The sequence below is a fragment of the Acomys minous genome, assembly GCF_964271855.1.
Source record: "Acomys minous genome assembly, chromosome: 16".
Classification (NCBI taxonomy): domain Eukaryota; kingdom Metazoa; phylum Chordata; class Mammalia; order Rodentia; family Muridae; genus Acomys; species Acomys minous.
Genome location: NC_140498.1, coordinates 95,003,363 through 95,026,004, shown reverse-complemented (window position 1 = coordinate 95,026,004; position 22,642 = coordinate 95,003,363). Strand labels below are relative to the sequence as shown.

Below are 22,642 nucleotides of genomic sequence, written 5' to 3'. Positions count from 1 at the left end.
AAGAAACGCTGTCTTGAAAAACAAACACAAACAAACAAACAAACGTGTGGGGGGTGCACGCGTGTGCACGTGCACATACGCATGCCTGCACTCACACACACACACGCTATTACACATGTGGAGGTCAGAAGAAAACTTGCAGGAATTGATTCTCTCTTAACTGTGAGGATCCGTGGGATTGGGTCAGATTGTCAGGCTTGGTGGCAAGCACCTGTCCTCACTGTTGTGTGACAAAACTTTTCCTGGGGAGACGTGACACACATGTCTACTCCCCTCAGATACAGATCCCGCAACAGACCAAAGCCCATCTTGGGGCACTGATGAGTTTTATTGGAGTTACTTACAGAAGTAGGAGCGAGTGGATGCTCACAGGAGCGCAGAAATGACCCAAAGACAGGTGCATCACCAAAGCCCACCCAAGTGTGGGTGACAGCTCCACAAACCTGGGGCCCTGGATCACGCTGCACAGCCTGCAGGCAGCTCAGGCAGCTGGCCGGGTCTCAGTCTTCTTTGCAGGTCATCACTGTCTGAGTCTTATTTGCGGCTTGGCTTTGCTTACTCTGGCAGGGAGGAGCCTAGAGAATCTAGTCAGTTTCAGGAACTCCCTGAAGCTGTCTGCGTTGTCTGCCTTCCTACTTAAGGCTCGTGAAGTCTCAATCTGGGAGAAACCTGTCACATGACACCCACTGGGTCGTCACGAAAGGCAGTCTCCACTTTTTGAGGTTCTTCAACTGTATTGAAACATGATTTAATGTTGTTGTTTTTATTGTTTGTCCCTGACCACTATTCCATTGGACAGATGGGCCGGCCTGATTTATCCACGCAGCATTGCGGTCACTTTTAAGCTCTTTCGAATGACACTGCCCTGAACGCTCTCTAGCATTTTTGTCAGACACAAGCTTTCGGTTCCCTCAGCTGTGTCCCTTGGGAGTGGAATCGCTGTGTCATGTGTCACTGTGCCCTTAACATTTGAGGAACTAGCAACGATTTCCCACAGGAACCACGACGTGTCCAAAGCCTTGCTCTCTCAGCCCTCTCTGTAGAGCTCACGCTCCTGCAAGCTGTGCTCTGCTGAGGGTCTTCAGCCTGAGTTCAAATCCTCCCGGGAATGGCATCATCCATAAGGGGCCTCTTCTGCTCGGTGCTGTGAGAATCTTTGCCTCTTATGCTGGCAGCAGATGTCCTGGGCTGGTCATGTGAGGTGCACCTGTCCTGTCCTGTTTTGTAGCTTGGTCCTAATGCCCGACAGCTCATGGACACTGTAGCACATGACACTGGGCCTGGCACACCAGAGGCACCCTATAAGCTCAGGACACAGGCTCTCTGTTGCCGTCTACAAGGGGGAGTGGTCAGGCCCACCAGGTGCCACCCTAGAGCTGTGTGAGATCCTGGACACCCCCTACCCCGTGGCTCTGTGGACTCCCTGACACTCCAGGCCTCCACCCCGTGGCTCTGTGGACTCCCTGACACTCCAGGCCTCCACCCCGTGGCTCTGTGGACTCCCTGACACTTCAGGCCTCCACCCCGTGGCTCTGTGGACTCCCTGACACTCCAGGCCTCCACCCCGTGGCTCTGTGGACTCCCTGACACTTCAGGCCTCCACCCCGTGGCTCTGTGGACTCCCTGACACTTCAGGCCTCCACCCCGTGGCTCTGTGGACTCCCTGACACTCCAGGCCTCTACCCCGTGGCTCTGCGGACTCCCTGACACTCCAGGCCTCCACCCCGTGGCTCTGCGGACTCCCTGACACTCCAGGCCTCCACCCCGTGGCTCTGCGGACTCCCTGACACTCCAGGCCTCCACCCCGTGGCTCTGCGGACTCCCTGACACTCCAGGCCTCCACCCCGTGGCTCTGCGGACTCCCTGACACTCCAGGCCTCCACCCCGTGGCTCTGCGGACTCCCTGACACTCCAGGCCTCCACCCCGTGGCTCTGCGGACTCCCTGACACTCCAGGCCTCCACCCCGTGGCTCTGCGGACTCCCTGACACTCCAGGCCTCCACCCCGTGGCTCTGCGGACTCCCTGACACTCCAGGCCTCCACCCCGTGGCTCTGCGGACTCCCTGACACTCCAGGCCTCCACCCCGTGGCTCTGCGGACTCCCTGACATTCCAGGCCTCCACCCCGTGGCTCTGCGGACTCCCTGACACTCCAGGCCTCCACCCCGTGGCTCTGCGGACTCCCTGACACTCCAGGCCTCCACCCCGTGGCTCTGCGGACTCCCTGACACTCCAGGCCTCCACCCCGTGGCTCTGCGGACTCCCTGACACTCCAGGCCTCCACCCCGTGGCTCTGCGGACTCCCTGACACTCCAGGCCTCCACCCCGTGGCTCTGCGGACTCCCTGACACTCCAGGCATCCATGTTTCTTCTGTCCCAGCAAATGTATTCCTGCCAGCTGTCAACAGCCTGTTCTCTTTCCAGGCTGAGGCAGGAGGGTCACCAGTCCAACAGGGGCCCCCGGTATTCAGTGGCCCCGGCTTGCATGTGCTGGGTACCTCACCATAAGCCTGTTCCCCTGAGTTTTTTTTGTTTGTTTGTTATTTTTTATTTTTGGTTTTTCAAGACAGGGTGTCTCTGTGTAACAGCTCTGGCTGTCCTGGAACTCGTTCTGTAGCCCAGGCTGGCCTTGAACTCACAGCGATCCACCTGCCTCTGCCTCCCAAGTGCTGGGATTAAAGGCGTGCGCCGCCGCCACCCGGCTTCCCTTGAGTTTTTAACTTCCCATACTAATGTGTACACCAGATGTTTACCAAGATCACCATTTGAGTGTGTGTGTGTGTGTGTGTGTGTATATATATGAGAGAGATCACTGGAGGGGTCTGTGTGTCGCTCTGTGTGTGTCTGTGTCTCAGTGTGCCTTCCTGGGGGTAGACCACAAGGGCTCACACACACTAGACAAGCCCTATACCACCATTTGTAAAGCTAAAACACCCAATAAACAAGAACATCACAGACCCAGCTTCTTCTAACCCAGGCTCCCTCAGTCAGGCTGTTGCTACGTAGCCCAGGTTAGCCTCAAGCTAAGCTCTTAATCGATTTTGCTTCAGCCATCCTAGTGCTGGGATTGCACACCTGCTTCAGCCAGCTCTTTTTTGTGCCTGGGGTGTGTGTGTGTGTGTGTGTGTGTAGGCCAGCGTTTACCTCAGGGCTTCCCCAGGGTCATCCACCTTGTTGTTGAGACAAGCTCTCTGGCTGGCCTGGAGCTCTCCAAGTAGGCGAGGCTAGCTGGCCGGCCAGCGAGCCGCAGGGAGCTGCCTTCTTCCCTCAATGCTGAGATCATGTGAAACAACCATGTTAGAGGTTTTGTTTTTGTTTTTTTAAAATGTGGATCCTGGTGGTTGAACTCAGGGTGTCTTGTTTACAGGCAAGCACTTTACCAATCTGAGCCGCCTCCCAGGCCCCTCAACTTGAGCCTTTAAAATCATCCACTAAGTGCCAGGTGTTGTGGTCCTGCAGACTGGACACAGGGTCCCCCACTCTTGATGAGGAACCGGAGCACCCGTGTGGGTGCTTGCCTAATCTGTGGCAGGGCAGAATTTTTTACCCAGATGTCCACAAAGCTGTCAATCACCAGCCTCCTAGCCCAAGTCAGGTATCTCTTCCATGGGAGCCTGTTTCCTAGTCTGTGAGATGCAGTTGCGTAAGCAAGGCTACTGCTGAAGGCTCTTTCCCCTCTGACCCTGAAGAAGGCCACGTCCGCCTCTTGGGTCCCCTCCCTGGTTGAGCCTCAGCTTCAGGTGTGGAAGGCCTCAGCAGCAGGCTTCCTGTCAGGAAGGTAAGGGGCAGCGTGCACACCCCTCACTTTTGCCAGACTGCTGCCAGCTCACTCTGCGGGGGACCACGGCCACCCAAATGGCAGTGTTCTTTCCCCCACGCGGAGGCCGTGGCCCACCCTCTTCTATGGGCCCGTTTCCCATCTGTAAGCGCCCAGCCCTGCTCACCTCAGGCCTAGCTAAAACAAATTTATTTGAGGATCCTCCCACCCCCAGCTGAAGAAAAGTAATCGGTGATGAGGGTGGCGGATATTAAGGGCTCTGTGAATGCCTGGTGCCCTCAGCACCTCCCGGAGTGGTGGCTAGGTGGAGCTTCAGAGTGAAGGGACTATGAAGTACAGACATAAGAATTTGCCGAGGGCCAAGGCTTGGTGGGTGGCATGGAGCCCTCTACAGTGCGCGGTGCCTCCCGGGCTTTTCTACCAGCCTTGATGGATGTGAGCTGCCGGGGCAAGCGGGCTCCAGGGCTGGGCAGGCGATGCCCTGGGCGCAGGGACCAGGGATGAATGGAAGAAGAATCAGGCACCGAGCCAGGTGTTGGCGCGCAGGCCGGGGAGGACCCTGGGGTGGGCGGGCGCGGGTGGGCGGGACCCCGCGGGGCGGCGCGGCCCGAAGCGCCTGGGAGGAGGACGCGGCGGGATCAGGAAACAGCGGCGCTGTGCCCGTGTCCCGAGGTGAGTGGGGCCGCTCCGGGGAAAGGGTCGGCGAGGTCCCGGCGACCCCCCAGCCGCAGTCGACCGGGTTCCAGACTCTCAGTTCCCCGCCGGGCGCGGAAACCGAGAGGTGCCGCCACTCTGGGTGTCACCTGTGGATTGGGCGCCGACACGGGCCTCGGGGTGCAGATCTAGGTCACCTAGACCCAAGTCCCGAAACTGAAGTCCAGAGGCTGCTACCTGCCTGGGACCAGCCCCACTAGGGCGTGTGGCAGGCATGGGCGCGGGGGGAGGGGGAGGAGGGAAGGAACTGTGAGCCAGGGCGCTTCTTAGAGTTTCAGAGAGAAGGCTGGCTCAGCGATAGAGGCGGCAAATCTTTAACTTTGGCTTCACCCTGGAGACTGGGGATGGCCTCTTAGGACAGGGAGAGAGGTCCACATTCCCCACTGACTGAAAGTCCAACCCCTAACTCCCTTGGGGCTGTCTTTCACTCCAGAAGGGCCCAGCCTAGCTGTTCCCTGTCCCCCCCCCCCCTCCGGGCAGTTGAAGAAACTCAGGCTTGGGGTAAGGATGGGGCCAAGTGGATTGAAATCTTGGGGTTGCCTGGCTCCAAAACCCTCCCCATCGGCCTGTTCCCCGCCCCCGCCCCCCCCCCCCCGGGGCTAGGAGGTGGTGGGGGAGAAAGTCTGCCTCCTCAGCTGGAGCTGGGGAGGGGGTGACATGGACCTTGAACTTCTAAGCACGTCACATGTGAGCTTTGTTCGCAGAGGTAAGAAACTCCCGGCAGAGTTGAGCCCGGCTGCCTTGGCTATTGGCCATGTTGGGGACAACTCAGGCCTGGTGCTGCCCAAGGTGAGATGCCTGTCAGGCCCGGGCCCTGTCAGTCATCACCAGGTTAGGAGCGCAATCTGAGTGGGCTCTGGGCATGTTCTGCCCTCCTCTGCAGTGTGTCCTTGGCCAAGTCTCCTAGCTGCCTGAGCGTTGGTTCTTTTTAATAGTTACTGGGAATACACTTCCGGGCCATTAGGGGACCCCTGCAGGAGCTTGCCACTGTGTCTTAAGGAAGACACTGTCTCCCCACAGTGTCTTAAGGAAGAGTAGGAAAAGGCCGTTTTTATGCCCTCTGTGGAGGAGAATGTGAGACCATGAAGGCCAAGAGAAAACCCTCCTTCTTGACTCTTTTGCAAGTGTCTGGGAGAGGGGGCTCCTCACAGTTGGCAAAGATTCCTCTTCTTTGCTCTGGCTCACTTTGAAGCCATAGGGATGGATGGTGTCGGAGGACCATCCATGGGATTCCCAGGAGAGAAGGCTCTGAGGCTTAACTGGGACCCAGGAGGTGCCTGAACTTCCCGGGAGATCCAGATGCCTTATTCTCAGGATAGGAAGGATCCTCCTCCTCGTCCTCCCCTGGGCCTCCCCTGGGCCTCCCCTGCTTCCCTGTCTGCAGTAGGGGCGCTTTGGAAACTCAGTACCACTGGGTGCTGGTTCCTCCCCCAGGTCTCTGTGGCCTGAGGGTGTGAACTGGGCTCATCTGCCCTGACACTGCCCTCCCAGGTGGGCAGCACGTCACACGGGGAGGGCCAGCAGGATGCATGCACACAGGTGGTGGATGTTCTTAAATGCAGAAGAGAAAGCCAGAGAGAGGAGAGCAGACCCAGAAGACGGCAGGAAGCCTTTGACCCAGGTGGTGACCGGGCCGCACCTTGAAGAATAAATGCAGAATTGGAGGAGAGGCCATTCGGAGGGGCTGGCACTGGCTAAGACTTGTCTTGCGTGTTTCTCGTTTGGGGGTGGGGTGGGTGTAGGGTGTGTGAGCCAGGCCAGGGTTGACTTAGAAGCTCTGAGAGCTGGGGGGGGGGGGTGTCGCTGCCGTTGTGTGTGCTATACCAAGATCCTTTTAGCTGCAGAGCGGAGACGATTGCAGGGGGCACCCATGGGGGAAATCAGGTACTACCCAGTGACCCAGGGCCTCACTGAGCCCCAACAAGAGAGTCTCAGTGCTTTTGTATACCTAAAGGAGGGGGCCCATATCCCTGGGCATCTTCACCTCTCACAGGCCCTGGCCGTGCTCTCTGCCTCAGTTTCCCCGTATTTGACTTTGGGGAAGACAGTCCACTCTCTCACCAACAGGACCTGGGAAATGGTTCCCATCTTGGGATCTGGGAGAACATTCATTTCATGCCATGAGGCCTCTAGAATGTTCCACATCACTGCTTCAGAGCACCTGTTAAAGATTAATTCTGATCTTTGGAGATTCTTGTGGTCCCCCGGGTCCTGTAGCTGCTGCTATGACCCTTGGGTAAATAGTCAGTGTGTCTCACTCAAGCCTGGGCTGCTTTACTGGTTAGCTAGGGTGCAAGCAAGAGTGGGCCGAGCACTTTCTATGTCCTGGGTGCTGGGCCAGATGCGCTCGGTGCGTTCAGATAACAAAACTTGTACACAGTCTTCAGAGGGAGGGACTGAGGTCTGCAGGGTGACGTCATTTTTCTCAGAGTCACTAGGCTCTGAAGGGACCTCAACCAAAGTCTTAACTGTTTGATTCCAAAATCCACGTCTTTAATCTCCTCAATGGCCTGTCCTCGTTTGTTGGGACCCTCTCAAGGGGTGACCTGAGTCTTGAGGAAGACGTCCTACAACCATAGTGGGGAGCTGGGTTGCTTCTGAACCCCTAAGCCTGATGCTTTCTGCTGGGAATCCGGGGAAGCTGCCAGGTGTTTCCTTCCTAGCCTCAGTTTCCCTAACTGCCTCGCTCTTGACGGGGCTTGCTCTCCCTCAGATTCACGCTGCAGGACTGGCTTAAGGCCCCAGACAGGCCCTGGGGCTCCGTCCTCACCCAGTGTCTTCCAGCCTGGTCCAGGGCATGCTGGGAGCTCTCCATGGCATGCCGTGGGCAAAGCTAAAGTTGCAATGAACGGAGGATGGGGCCTCCCAGCCACACAGCAGTGCTGCACGGTGGCTGGATGCCAGGTACCCTCAACCTGTCTCTCTCTCTCTCCTGGTTTAACGCTTAGAAGCCAGCTGCCCAGGTTTGAGCCTCAGATCTCAGGCGGTTGAAGTGCTCCCTCCAGCCTCAGTTTCCCCACCTGCACTCCCATGTGGGGCATAAGAGCACTTAACGCGGGGAGTCCCCGTGGACATATTACAGTTCAGTCAGCCTCTGTCACCTGGTTACATGTGACACGGCCTCATTCCTACGGGAGACACTTTACATCGGAGGACACTGAGTCACAGGAAGGGAGAGAGACTAGTGCGGTGGTTCTCCGCCTTCCTTCTTGACGCTGCGGCCCTTTAATACAGTCCCTCATGCTGTGGTGACCCCCCAGCCGTGACATTATTTAGTTGTTACTTCATAACTGTAATTTTGCTACTGTTAAGAATTGCAGTGTTAAATATCTATCATGGGACTCCTAGCTTCCTCCTGGCAGAGCTGGAAGCCAGCGTCAGGTAATCCTTGGTCCCAGAAAAGCCAGAGACTGGCTCAGGTCGCTGTCATGAAAGCCATGTTAAAGTCACCTCTCTGGGTCTGAACTACTGCCTCCGCTCTGCCACCGGCTGCTGTGTGACTCCAGGAAGTGGCTTTACCTCTCTGTTCCTAGGGCTGCCACCCAGGACTTGCTGTAGCTCAGAGTTCTGCCCCCATAAGGTTTGTGTCACTCTGGCTGCCGTCCCTGCCCTGGCCTGGGCCCCCCTGCCTTGGAGACCCTTGGGTCCTTTGCACTCGACACTAGTCCACTTGGTCTTGTAAGCTGGCCAGGCAGGATGGCCAGGCCCTCCCTTTGGCTGTGACTCTGACTTCCGTCCCACCCTGGAGCCGGTTCCTTACCATGGCTTCCCCTTTCTGTCCCAGGCCCTGGCCACTCCTAGCTGTGCGAGCCCAGGGAAGTCACCCCACCTCTCTGGTCATATTCTCTCATTGGTAAGGGAGGGTCCCACACAACCAGGGCCCGGCACACAGGAAATCTCCTCAGGTCTGTCTGCTTCCGATGACGTCAGGGTGTTGGAGCGGCCTCAGGAGGTGGAGTGGGGAGGGGGCGGCCAGGCAGCGGGAATTGGTGTTTTCCTTTGGGTAGTGAGTAAGGCTAAGGCTGCCTCCCCACCCAGTGTCCTCCCTGCCTTGCACAAAGGGCTCCTCAGTCCCCTGGACGACTGTTTTTCCTGAGGGTGGAGTGGCCTGGGGTCCACCCGGTTGACCAAAGAGGAGATGGCTGCCTGTGGACAGGTCTTCCTCTGTGTGTGTATATGTGTGTGTGTGTGTGTGGTGTGTGCACGTGTGTGTGCATGCATGTGTATGAAACAGATGGGCCCACAGGTTCTGGGGAGACCCCAGTAGGTGACTAGGAACAGTGTTCATGGAGCTACCTCTCCAAGTGGGGGCCCATTGACCTGGCTCCCTCCTGTGTCACCTTGACATTGAGCAGGGGGTCAATAAAGATAGGATGGGAGAGACGGACAGACGTGTGTCAGCGTTGCGAGGGCCATCAGAAGCTCGTTTGGATTCGAGCTGTGACTGAGAGCCAGTGAGTGTGGGGGAGTCTAACTAGACTCAGTTTTTTTCATCTGCAGAGGGACTCAGGATAAGTATCACCCCACAGGTGTGCTGGATCTCACAGATCAGACAGCCCTGTATACAGTAGGTGCTCAATAAACTCCCTGTTGGGGGAGGGCTGAAGTTGGGTGGGTAGTCACGTGGGTAGGGGCTGTGCTTTGGAGACCAGCCGTCCCTAAGGAGAATGGCTACTTTTGTCTCTGACTCTATCATTATTGACACCCACGGTGACCTAGGACCCCGCAGCAGGTACGGACGATGTCGCTTCCCTCTTAGAGGTGGGCGGGCCTGGAGCTCAGATCTCGTGGTTGCTTGGCCTCAGAGCTAAGATGCAGACTCCAAGCCTGACAGCTCCTCACTACCCATGATGCCAGCTGCCAGGGCATCCCCTGGCGAGCGTCCTAACCTGAGGAATCAGTTCTCAGGGGTTTAAAAGTGGGCAGTCTCAGACCTTGCCACGTCACTTCTGTCCAGGGCACCGTGAGCTCAGCTGTGTGTGTCTGGGTGTCTCCAGGCGTCTGGTGTGACGTGGGAATCTGGACCCTGCCTGCCCAATAAGGGAGATGCGGAAGTCCCCATAACACCTCAGTTTGGATATTAATATCAGCCCTTTCTTTCGTTTCTCTGTGACTCAGTTTACTCCTATGGGAAGGAGACAACAGTACTTAGCGTGAGGAGGGATGTGTGTAAGGCGCTGCGGTAAGGCCTTTAGTGCCTTACTGTGGACAGGGTTTCCAGCTGAATCCCTGCAGACGGCGGTGAGCTGTGGGTGCCAAGGCAGGACCTTGATTGCATTTGTGCCTCAGCGTCCCCTCCTGCCTGTGGGGCCGCTTCTCTGTCTATCTATTCAGGACATTGTAAGGAATTGGTGGGTGAGTTCTGTCGCCCAGCTGAGAGCCAAGCAATCTCTGTCTTGAAAACCCTTTCCATAGGCCAGGTCTCTGCCCAGAGCAGCCCTGAGCAGCCCTGGCTTTAGAGCTGGGAAGCCTAGCTTCCTGGCCTCCCATCCCTGATGTAAATTGAGCACTCACTGTGTGCCAGGCACCCTGTGGACTCAGATGAGAGCATTTGGTCCTCACATAAGCCTTGAGACTGGAACCGTTATGTTTGCAGTGCTGGGGGTAAAAACCCGGGGCCTCACACAAGCCAGCCAAGGGCCCTGTCCCACTGTTACATCCCCAGCTCTTGGTTTCTCGAGGTAAGACCTTCCTCATCCGGCTCAGTTTGGCTTTAGACAAGGATCCTTCTGCCTCACTCCCAAGTGCTTGGATTATAGGCGAAGCCTACCTCATCCCACGGTACGATGGAAAGCAGGAACATAGCACACCAAATAACTGTGGGACAAAGACAGCAACAATTGCTCCCAGGAGGTTGAGATTTTTACGGAGACGGAGAACATAGAACCTTCTAGAACAGGGGACTTCTGCCCTTCACAGTGCAGAGAGGGAGCTGAGGCTGGGGGAGGGCAGGGACCATGAGCTGGCAAGGGTCACTTAGGCTTCATCTCATACCACCCCATGGGCCTTTGAAAATGTCCAGCTCAGCGGGTCTTCAGGAGTACAAGCTGAATGAATGTCACCAGGACCTCAGAGTGTCCTGTCACCCGCAGGGAAATGGAGTCTCCTAGCATACATGGCCTTTAGTGTCTAAACAGCTGTGTCTTTCCACCAAGCCACACATCTTCTAGGCAGGCCAGCTCTCCAGAGCTCGGGGTCTCCCGGAGATGTCCAGTGAGAGTTCCTAGGGGTATTTCTGTGCCGTGGGCCAGCCCTCCAAGGCTTATGAAAAATCCGAGTGACTGATGTGGCCACGTTGGCCTTGCCCTCCTTGGGGCTAGTGAGTCACCCCAGCCGTGTCCCGCTGAGCATCAAGGGGGGACACCCTCCAGGTGGAGGGACCCGGCAGGACACTGGAGCTCTGTCTGCTCTGGACAGATAGCCACTGTGCAGCAACCAGGAAGTGGGCTGGCTGGAGACAGAGTAGGTAAATACAGGCAGGGAGGGCCCTTCAGGGTGTGATGTGCTCTGCTGCCAGGGGCTTGGGAGCTGTGGGCAGCCAGAGCCTGGCAGGCAGCGGGGCTCACTCTGCCAAGGGACTGAGCTCCCGTTTGTTGCTCCCAGTGGCAACTGCTCTGAGGTGGCTGTCAGAGCCCGCTTCCCAGGGGGAGTCCAGCCACTCAGCCTTCCCAGACAGCCTGACACACCCGCCTCAGTCTGGTCTGCTCATGTATGTCCTAATAACAGTAAAAGCATGAGGGTGGCAAGGGGCCTGGGATACCAGCCTGGCCTTGTGTGCTGGCTGTGCTTAGCTCACTTCGTCTCACTTACCTCCTGTGACGGTGGCCTGAGGAGGGTGCCACAGTCGGCACCATTCAGCCAGGGTACCACGGTGTCACAGTCATGTAGTCCCGCAGCCCCACCCCACGCTACTTTCTCCAGCCTCTTCTCCTGTCCCTCCCTTCCTGAGTCCCCATATCCTTGTGAAATAGCCCACCAAAGGCCCAGTCCTGACCCGCAAGTGGCTTAGTGTATAGAGTGCTTGCCCAACACTGCCACGGGAAGCCCTGGCTTTAATTCCTAACACTGCATACATACCCTGAGCATGGCGGTCTGCACCTGTAGCTCCAGCACCCAGTGGTGGGGGTGCAGGAGGATCAGAAATGAAAGGCCGTCCTTGGATGTCCAGCAGTTCCAGGGGAGTCTGAGGTGCTTGGGACCCTGCTCCTGTGCCTGTGTGTCTCCCAGCTTCCTTCTCCCGGAGCCAGGAAGTGACTTCTCAGCCGTAGCTTTCACACCTAGAAGTTGGGGGTCACACAGCCGGAGCTCTGTCTGCCTCTCACAGCCCCACCCTCCCAGCCCGCTGCCCCAGGACTGAACCAGATGGCCGACGTATTCGTGGTCATGTTTGCTTGAGGGCCCCCCACAGGAGTCCGGGTTCCCCACAGATTGGCCAAGGAGCCCCCAGGATTGTGAGGAAGAAGCTCACAAGGTCTGTCTGGGAGTCTAGGGTCTGCCTTCTGCCTGTACGGCCCCCACCGCGTACTCACTCACCCCTGGTCCTCAGTGTGCCCGATTTCCACATGGCCCCCCTTTTTATCCCATTCTAGATACAGGGCTCTTGTCCAAACACCTCACTCCTCCAGCCCCTGACCCTAGGACTGCTGCTCCCCTGCCCTGTACTGCAGCAACCTTAAGGGTCCCTGTAGGTCTCACATGATGTTAAATCCCAGAGGAATGGTGGCCCCAGATGACTGCCTGCCTTCCTCAAGGGCCTCCTCGCTCAAGGGTTCTGGAAGGCACAGATAAACAGACGAAATATGCTGCCTTGACATGAGGAGATTGATGCCGGGACGTCACCTGTCACACTCAGTGTGACATCAGGAGTTGGTTTAGACCAGGGGAGCTGTTCAGAGCAGTGCCTTTTTTTAAAACTTATTTTTAAAGCTTATTTGTTTTAATGTTTATGGGTGCCTCACCTGCACGCATGCCTGTGCGCCACATGTGTACGTCACAGAGGCCAGAAGAGGGCATCAGATCACTTGGAACTGGAGTCACAGAAAGTTGCGAGCTGCCATGTGGACTCTGGGAATTCACCCTGGGTCCCCTGGAAGAAGAGTGGCCGTATCCTGCAGCCTCTTTTCCCTGGGGTCTCCCTAGGTAGTTCTGGCAGAATCGGATCTCACTGTGGAGACCCAGGCTGGCCCCAAACTCACAGAGAGGCCCTCCTGGCTTTTCTCCCGCGCGTTGGGATTAAAGGCGTGCGCCACCACCCTGTGTTCCTAAGAGGAGACTCGAGCGGCTGAAGGTGGCTCTGGGTGAACACTGCGTAGCATTCTCAAGGCCCTGGGTTCTGCCCCAGCATTGGAGGGAGAAGAAATACATCAGAAATATTGAGCTAAGAGTGAGCGGGAGCCAGCCAGCGACAGAAGGCGTGGCAGACACAGCAAATGGCCGAGGCAAAGGCTGGAGCGTGAAGCCACCAACCCCTCCACCCACATTAGGGTTTCCTGTCCTTCACTCCTTTTTGTCCACCCTGGAGCAGTGCATACAGGTGGCAGCTAACAGTTGCCCGTTTGGAATGTGTCAATCCAGACGGAAGGACCTGAGAGAAACCAGCCCCCTGCTGTCGTGCCCAGAAGTAACGGCGCCCTGCGCGCCCAAACCTGCCCCCGGATTTAAGCAGCTTTCCTTGCTCACGTAATGAGGTCGGCATCTGACAGACTTGTGCCAGGGTTTCCACGAGGCTGGGCAAAGCCCTAGGAATGATGAAGCTGGGCCCCCCTTCCTCCTTGTGCGTGCGGGCAGAGCGGACAATGGCGCTGGTGCCCTCTGGTTGCATTGCTTCCTGGGACCTGAGCGCTGGGCATCCTTGGTGCAGCCTGCAGATTACTCAGGGTTAGGGTTACCTTAACCCTAACCCATCGTCCGTCAGGCACCACCGGCTCACCTCTGCCCTCAAGCAAGTGCAGAAACCAAGGTGCCCAGAGACCGGTGAACTGTGCAGTTAGTAAGACCGCCTGGAATCTGATCCCCAGAACCTATGATGTCAACATGCACCCTCTTGCCACACCCCACTGGCCAAGGGGTCAAGACTGCAAAGTGTGTGATCTTGGACCATGTTCCCCAAATCTGGGCCTTGTAGGCAGAAAGGACGGTAGGGGGACCTGGGTCTCACTGGCACCCCGCAGTGCTTCCCTGAGCTCCCGGGGACTGTACAGCCGTCAGGTCAGTGGACACCACTGCAGCTCTGCTGGCCTCACTAGTTTGTTGTTTCCAAGGAGAGATTGCTTCTGATTTTGCTCATGTCGGTGTCTCCGATCAGACACAGTCCTGACGCACAGTAGGTGCTCAGGAGATTTTGGTAGAGTGGATGAGTGGACAGACCTGTGATCCTTTCCCCAAGCCCTGAGATTTGTATCCTGCCTGAATCCATTTCGCTGAAGTTACCCTCTGTGTGGACGCCAGTTTCCCACATAGATTAGGCGGGGAGGGGTTTCACTATGTAGCCCAGGCTGGCCCTGAGTGCTGCTTGCCTTTTCCTGCCTAGCTCTGGGATGGCAGGGTGTGCAGCCCCGCACCTGGCTTTGAGGTGTAGATTCTGTTTCCCTTATGTTTTTCTGAGAGGAGATTGGTGGCAGAAGATAGGCAGCCTTGAACTCTTGCACCCTTTGCCTCCATCTACCAAATGCTGGGATTATAGGCACATATCACCACCTCGGACTGATATGCAGGTTTTTGTTGTTGTTTCTGTTTGCTTTTAAACGTGATAAGGACACATGAGACTAAAGCATGTGGAAGCTGTTGCTTTAGGCAAATGCTGCTGTGTGGATGTTGTGTGAGGATGTCTGTCCTTCACGTGCTTCCTGTCGCGGGTGTGCGGTGGAGACCCCTCTCTTAGGGGCATCACTGGTATGTGGGGGGGGGGAAGACGAAGGGTCCGTCCTTGCTTCTGAGCATGAGCGTGTGCCTGAACATGGAGAAAGAGACAGACCATGGGAGAGGCAGACAGTGCCCCACCCCCGCCTCGCTCCTGTGGGGCCCTCCCTGCTTGGCTGGCACAGGCTCGGAATGTGTAATCACAGCCTTCAGGGCAAATTGGAACAGGGAGTGAAGTCTCCCAGGCCACAGAAAAAGAACCGGGAATGAAGGGAAGAAGACGTGTGTGTGTGTGTGTGTGTGTGTGTGTGTGTGTGTGTGTGTGTGTTGGGGGCGGGGAAGGGAGGGAGAGGGAGAGGGGAGGACTCTCTTAGGGACCCCTTTCAAAGTCGTTTGCTCCCTGGTTGGCGTTGTTTTCCTCTGCTGTGAAATGGGAGCAGTTTGCTCCTCAGAGTCCTGGGGAGAGCCTGGAGAGGCCACACCACAGTTGGGGGTGGGGGGTGGGGGGTGGGGAATGAAGTTTGGGACTGTGTCGCATTGTGATAATAGGGATTAAATACAGGAAACAGCATTGTCGCTGTGGTTGTGCCCTGGAGACATGTGACCTACTTGCTGTCACAACAGCTCTACACTGGAGGATGCTGCTGCCATTTTCCTTCCACAGGTAGAGAGTGGGAGGCTCTTGGACTGGAGGCTATGCTGACAAGCCCTCCCTCTCTGGGTACCGTGCTGTTGGGGCTCAAGTTGGCTCTGTCTTCCAGGTCATGCCCAGTAAACTAAGGGGCTGGGGGAGCCAGGGCTGTGCGACTCACACTTCCGGGTTTGAGCCGTGGCTTTGCTGCTGGCCTTGTGTGGCCTCGGGCGACTGATTTCACATCTTTGAACTCCAGTTGTTTCCTCACCCACAACAGGGTAATTGTCGCAGTGCCTACCTCCAGGGCACGGTTCCTCAGGCTCCGCCCTATTGGCTTTTGGGACTAGCCCTGGACATCAAGTGTGGGTTCATGGCTTCGTAGTCTTGACCAGATGTCAACGGCTCACTCACTCCCCTGTACAGTAGGACACCTACATGTGTCACTAAACATAGCGTTGTGCCCCTGGCCCATCATTTCAGGAGGATTGGAGCACACGTGTGAGGCACTTAGGGCCAGGGGCAGTAAAAAGTCTCTATTCCCAACATTGATGATTGATTTTGTAATTATTTCAACGTGATCCGCGCTAACCATGGCCAAGGTCATGTGGCATGACCAAGGTTGGCAGACTCCAGGTCTCCTGGCTTGGGGTCCCCAGGAGTCTGGAGGCTGTTCACTGTGGGGCTTTGAGGGGGGAAGAGACGAGACATGGTTGCAGCTTCCTGTAGAGCCTGGGAGGTCACAGGGCTGCGCTGGCCAGGGGTGTAATAAGCAGCAGTGTTGGTGGCTGGTGGCACATGGCTGGCACTGGCTTCTCCCCTGACTTTGGAGGCCCCGGTAAGGTGGGCACACTGTGCCTCTGAGGACACTTTCAGCAGCTGGCCCCTGGGCGCCCCTCCCTTACCATGCCTACTTGCTGTGCTCCTGTAGAGCAGAGACCAATGTCACAGGGGCCCCATCAGGGTGCAGATGGCAGGTGAACGGGACCTGTGGCCTCAGAGGCCTTACAGGGAGCCAAACTCTGAGTGATGCTTCACACACCTGGGAGAGCCCAGGAGAGATGATCACCCCAGTTTCACATGTGAGGAAACCAAGGCCCAGAGAGAGAAATCTGGCTGGACTCAGCCTCACTCCTCCTGCTCCAAGTCTGAAGAAGCCACCTTTGTGCCCATTTCCCAGAGTGCAACACAGAGCCTCTGGCCCGCCAGTGACTTGTCCTCGGACACGCTCTGTATGATGCCAAAACTTGGATTAGAACCAAAATCTGAGTGACTCCGAAGTCCAGTTCCTCTCTCCTCGCTGGCATCAAGAGAGAATCCAGCCCATCTGTGTGCCCAGCTCTGCCCACAGGGGAGGAGGCCCTCTGCCGTGCTCCCACCTGGGCAAGCTTTCCTGGCAGTTGCAAAACAAATATGCTGGGCCTCAGTTTGTTGCTCCTCTTCGTGTGGGGCCTAAGGAGGAGACGCGCACACACACAAACTCCTGTATCTAACTAGCAAAGGAGAGAATTCCACGGTACCCGGGGCCTAGCTGCACAGGGCCCTGCCCTGCCAGCTCTAACCGAATGCACATTGGGAATGAGAGCTGAAAACGCTGTCTTCGCAAGCCGCGTGTCTGCCCCCACTGGAAGCCTCGGTGTCCTCAGTTGAGAAATGGGCACAAAGGCGCCTTTGTCTCTCTCCGTTCCCTGCCTTGGTGTCATGGCCTGACAGTTAATCTAGGAAAGAGAGAGAGCCTAAGGGACAGGAGATGGCTTCTCAGAGGAGGGGATAGTTGGGTTCACAGGTGGGGGGGACCCAGTCAGGCTGAGTGGAGGGCAGACCTTAGCTCTGACCTCAGCTTGAATCTGGGGGGCCTCCATTACAGCCCCATAGGAGGGACCATGGTACTTCTGAGGGGCTGCAGGGACTGTCAGTCGCCCTGTGCAGTAGGCTCACATGGCTCCCCAGAACACCTGCTGATTGAGGTGACACTTCTAGGCATGCTGGGCACTGTCCCACGTCATCTCTAGTAGCTTTCCCTGCGAACCCTGGTCTCCCCGTCTCGTAGATGAGGAGACTGAGGCTGTGAAATGCTGACTGGCTTAGTGTGACAACACTGGCTGTGTTTGTGGAGCCTGGCTGTGAACCTGGGTCACAGGGGTCAGCGTTCAGACTTTGGGGTGACTCCTCACCCCGCTGGTGTCCAGGGTAGCTGGGCTGCAGGCCGACCCATGTCTCCAGGTTCCTGAAAGAGGCCCCTGTTCTGGCTCCTGCCTGGGGCTGCCCGCTGACCACATCTGGGAGGGGTTACCTCAGCCCCTGTCATTACAACAGTGGCTTTTGAAGCAACTGGCAGCTGTGCTGTTTGCCCACGTGGGAGGGGGCTTCCTGGAGCCTCCACCACTGGCCAGGCTCTGCCTGACCCCCCCCCTTACTTCCCAGCAGGCTGAACAGCACAGACAGATCTGGGGCCAGTATGGCGGATCCTGGTGATGGCCTTCGTGCAGCGCCCGGGGAGGTGGCTGAGCCCCTTGGAGATGACAGTGGCACCTCTGGTGGGGAGGCCTTCCCCCTCTCTTCCCTGGCTAATCTTTTTGAGGGGGAGGAATGTTCCTCGTCACTGTCACCAACTGATGCCAGCCGACCTACTGGCTCGGGTGATGGGCGTCCGAACCTGCGTATGAAGTTCCAGGGCGCTTTCCGCAAGGGGGTTCCTAACCCCATCGACCTGCTGGAGTCCACCCTGTACGAGTCCTCAGTAGTGCCCGGGCCCAAGAAAGCACCCATGGACTCATTGTTCGACTATGGCACTTACCGTCATCATCCCAGTGACAACAAGAGGTGGAGGAGGAAGGTCATAGAGTGAGTATTTGTGACTGTCTGGCTGGTAGTCTTCTCTATTGAATCCATCACTCTCCCGCTCATCCACCCACCCACCTATCCACCCCTCTACCCCTCCATCCATTCATCCACCCATCCACCCCTCCACCCACCCACCCACCCACTCATCCACCCACCCACCCACCCACTCATCCATCCATCTATCTATCCATCCACCCATTCATCCACCATTCATCTGTTATCCCTCCATCCATTATCCATCATCCACCCACTCATCCACCCATCGATCCATCATTCATCCATCCATTACCTATCATCTATCCCTCTAGCCCATATATCTATTATTATCCATCCTTTGATTCCTCTATCTATCGATTATTCATCCAAATATCTACCCATCCATCCATCCATTTATCCCTCCCTTCATTATCTCCCCCACATGTTTGGCCATCTCTCTTGTTTCTTTGTCCTCCCACGCTCCAACCGTCCATTAGTACATCTATCAACTATCTTTCTACCTCCTATTTATCCCATGCCATCCATCATCCATCTATCCATCCACTCACCCATCCATCATCCATCCATCCACCCATCCATCCACCCATCATCCATCCACCCATCCATCATCCATCCATCCATCCACCCATCCATCATCCATCTATCCACCCATCCATCCATCCACCCACCCATCATCCATCCATCCACCCATCCATCATCCATCCATCCACCCATCATCCATCCATCCACCCATCCATCATCCACCCATCATCCATCCATCCACCCATCATCCATCCACCCATCCATCCACCCATCATCCATCCATCCACCAATCATCCATCCATCCATCCATCCATCCATCATCCATCCATCCATCATCCATCCATCCATCCATCCACCCATCCATCATCCATCCATCCATCCATCCACCCATCATCCATCCATCCACCCATCATCCATCCATCCATCCATCCACCCATCCATCATCCATCCATCCATCCACCCATCATCCATCCATCCATCCATCATCCATCCATCCATCCATCCATCATCCATCCATCCATCCATCCACCCATCATCCATCCATCCATCTACCCATCCACCCATCCATCCACCCATCATCCATCCATCCATCCATCATCCATCCATCCACCCATCCATCATCCATCCATCCATCCATCCACCCATCATCCATCCATCCATCCATCATCCATCCATCCATCCATCCATCATCCATCCATCCATCCATCCATCCACCCATCCATCATCCATCCATCCATCCATCCACCCATCATCCATCCATCCATCCATCCATCCATCCATCCACCTATCATCCATCCATCCACCCATCATCCATCCATCCATCCATCCACCCATCCATCATCCATCCATCCATCCATCCACCCATCATCCATCCACCCATCCATCATCCATCCATCCATCCATCCACCCATCATCCATCCATCCACCCATCCATCATCCATCCATCCATCCATCCACCCATCATCCATCCATCCATCCATCCATCCATCATCCATCCATCCATCCATCCACCCATCATCCATCCATCCATCCATCCACCCATCATCCATCCATCCATCCATCAACCATCCATCCATCCATTCATCATCCATTCATCATCCACCCATCCATCCATCCACCCATCCATCCACCCATCATCCATCCACCCATCCATCATCCATCCATCCATCCATCCATCATCCATCCATCCATCCATCCACCCATCATCCATCCACCCATCCATCAACTATCCATCCATCCATCCATTCATCATCCACCCATCATCCATCCATCCACCCATCCATCCATTCATCATCCACCCATCCATCCATCCACCCATCCATCCATCCACTCATCCATCCATCCACCCATCCATCCATCATCCATCCATCTGCCCACTCCTCATCTATTCATCTACCTATTACCATCTCTCCATCCATCCATCTACCCATATATACATAACTATATCTTCTCCTTTATGTAACTACCCATCTGTCTCTTCATCACATTTTTAAATGTATCTCTTCACTGTCCTGGAACTTGCTGTGTACACTAGGCTGGCCTCAAACTCAGAGATCTGCCTGCCTCTGCCTCCATGTGCTGGGATTAAAGGTGTGCACCACCACGCCCTTCATTAACCTTTTCATCCACCAACCCATTACCCACTGTCTGTCCACTTGTCCATCCACACAGGCAAGAGGGCACTTGTTCATCATCATCATCATCCACCTATGTGTCCACCCATGCGCCTGTTTTCTGTTTCACCATCACTCAGATAGCCGGCTTTCCACTTGTCCAATCTGCTCCTTCATGACACACTCATCCGAATGGCTCCCTGCTCGTCTGGCCTGCTTGTCACCAGCCTGTTGACCATCTGCACAACCAAACTTTCCACTCATCTGCCGTTTACTTCTTAAAATGCCTATATAGCCTCCAGCCATGGGCCACCACTGTTCAGAAATCATTTCTTCATTTTTTTTTTCCTCTGTTTGAGGCAGAGCTTGAGATGCTGCCCAGACTGGCCTTACCTTGCGATCCTCTTGTCTCAGCATCCTGAGTGCTGGGGTTACAGGTGTGTGCCACCACAAGGCGTCAGCTCGCGCTTGACAGCTGCCTGCTTCCTGTCCTGGTCCTCTTCCTCCTTTCCTCTAGCTGCCAGGTCACCCACGCAGCTCCATTGCCTTGGCCACCGACTCCTCTGCTCGTTCATCCACTCACCTTTCCGTTCACTTCCCATCTGTCCATCATCCACTCATCTTCAGCTCTGCCACCCCATCCCCGCCCCCCCGCAACATCTTTCTCCTTCCCACAGCCTTTTGCACCCCCTGTACCCCCTTACCCCTGTTAAAGTTGGAAGCCTTGGGTGGTGTTAACCCTTTCTCTCCCACGAAGGAGGGGGCTGGAAGGTAAAATAGTGGAGGGAATTCCCCATGGGGGACAGCACAGGCCCCTCAGGATGTAGTCTCTGCCAGCTCAGTTGCAGACAAGAGCCTTCAGTCCCAGGCAAACCTTATCTGGGTCTCTCTGGGCTCTGCTAAGGGGAGTGTCACACCCCTGTGTCTGTCATGTATGTCCCCTCAGCTGACCTCCTGCAGTGGGAACTTCAAATACACTTCCCGGGCTTCTGCCCTGAAGAGGGGAGAGGATGGACTCACCGTCGCAGCTGCCTCTGGTCTTGTTGAGGGGCTGGCTATACCCTTCTGCTGCCTCCAGTGTGTCCTAAGCTGAGTCAGACTTGGACATGAGTCCTTTTCCTTCCTAGAACCCCCTCAGGGCCCCGTGTGTATCCTAGAGTCCCACCCTGAAGTCTGAAGATGCCTGGAGCCAGCTGTTGGCCAAGTCTTCCTCTAGCCCTTGCTGACCAAAGACTGGCGTCCACTCAGCGGACTCCACGCCCCTTCTCCATCTTTGCACAGTCAGGAGCTGGCTCTTTAGTATCCACACAGCACTCGCTGGTGTTTCTTGGCCACGGCAGTGAACAGCTGCCCAGAAGTGGAGCTGATCGCTCCTGCCGTGAGCCACACCAGGTTCAGCCCCTAGCTCAGAAGCACCTTCCGCCTCGGGGTGGGTGGGGCACTGACAGGGAGCAAAACATGAGAACACATGATTCCAGGGGTGCAGGTGCTGGTGTGGACAGGGAACAGGGTGGCTCCAGAAGACTTCTCCGGAAGGTGACATCTAAGCAGGGCAGCCTCATGGCTTCGGAGGCCATGCCAGGCCAGGGGAACATCCTCGGGACCAGGGGTCATAGTTCACCACCTGTTGGGGACTTTGTCCAAGCACTGTCTAGATGAGGAAACTGAGGCCCAGAGCAGCAAGGAGCCCAATGTACTTGCTGCTCTGAGCCAGGTCCACTGGGGTCCTGAATGCTGGGGGTCACTGACTTCCTTCCCTCCCTCAAGCCTTGCTTGTGGTTTCGCCCTAGCCCAGTCCATGGTCCCTGGAGGAATTAGGGAGAGCTTGGAGAAACTAGGGCAAAACTGAGAGGCTGAGACCCCAAAGATTTTCAGTGGCATCCAATGGCGTCCGGTGGGAGCAGAGCTCTTTTTATTTAAAAGATCAGAGGTTCAGGGGCGCTGGTTGGAGGATGCTGCAGTTCCTGCTCGGTGGGGCCATTCCATGGCCAGCACGCCCTTTCCCATGGCCCCTCTGGGCCCTGAGCAGGGATATGAAAGGGAGAGATGGCCAGGCCCAGGCCTCCCACTTCTAGCCTCCACCCCCTGCCTTTTTTCTCCCTTCTTTGTCCTCTGCTTCTACCTCTTTCCTCTTAACAAGCTCTGATGTATCCCTTCTCGGCAGGCCTGGGCTGGATGGGAATATGGCGGAGAAAGGAGCTCTGTGCTCACGGTGTCCAGGCTAGCTCTTTATCCCCAGAACCTAGCGCACATCTGGCGCCCCGTGAATGTCTGCCGAATGACTAACTGAGCATCTCTTTTTTGTCTTCCTCAGCCCTCTTTGGGTCGTGTCACCTTTCTACCTGCCTCTGTAGCTCAGCGCCTCTCCCGTGCGCATCCTTCAGACACATGGCTCTCAGGAATGGTGTGGTGACGTTGGCTAACATGTATTGCATGTTTACCGTGTGGTGGGTGCTGGGCTACGTCCCTGCTTGCATGGCCTCGTCTGTCTAAAACATTGTTGGATGGTGAAGTTACTGAGCAAGCGAGTGAGTGAAGGAGATTCTTTCTTAGTTTATATTCCTGCCACTTTCTTTTGGTCTTTTCCTGCCTTGGACAGTATTCAGTAAGGGCCAGACAATAAGTTCAGGGGGTAGAGTGCTGGCCTGGCACGAGTGAAGCCCTGGCTTCTCTTCCTCATATAAGC

The 22,642-nt window shown here is 56.0% G+C and overlaps 1 protein-coding gene across 7 annotated transcripts in view; it reads left to right on the top strand.

Moving 5' to 3' along the window:
• TRPV4 (transient receptor potential cation channel subfamily V member 4) overlaps positions 1–22,642 on the top strand; it is a 58,386-nt gene that overhangs the window by 12,448 nt on the left and 23,296 nt on the right. Inside the window, exons 1-2 of one of the 7 annotated variants that reach the window (XM_084763232.1) lie at positions 4,366–4,449; positions 17,408–17,824. In XM_084763232.1, the coding sequence (XP_084619358.1) occupies positions 17,439–17,824 (386 nt within the window). In that variant the 5' untranslated portion in view covers positions 4,366–4,449; positions 17,408–17,438. The other 6 variants (XM_084763231.1, XM_084763233.1, XM_084763234.1 and 3 more) reach the window with 6 other exon arrangements.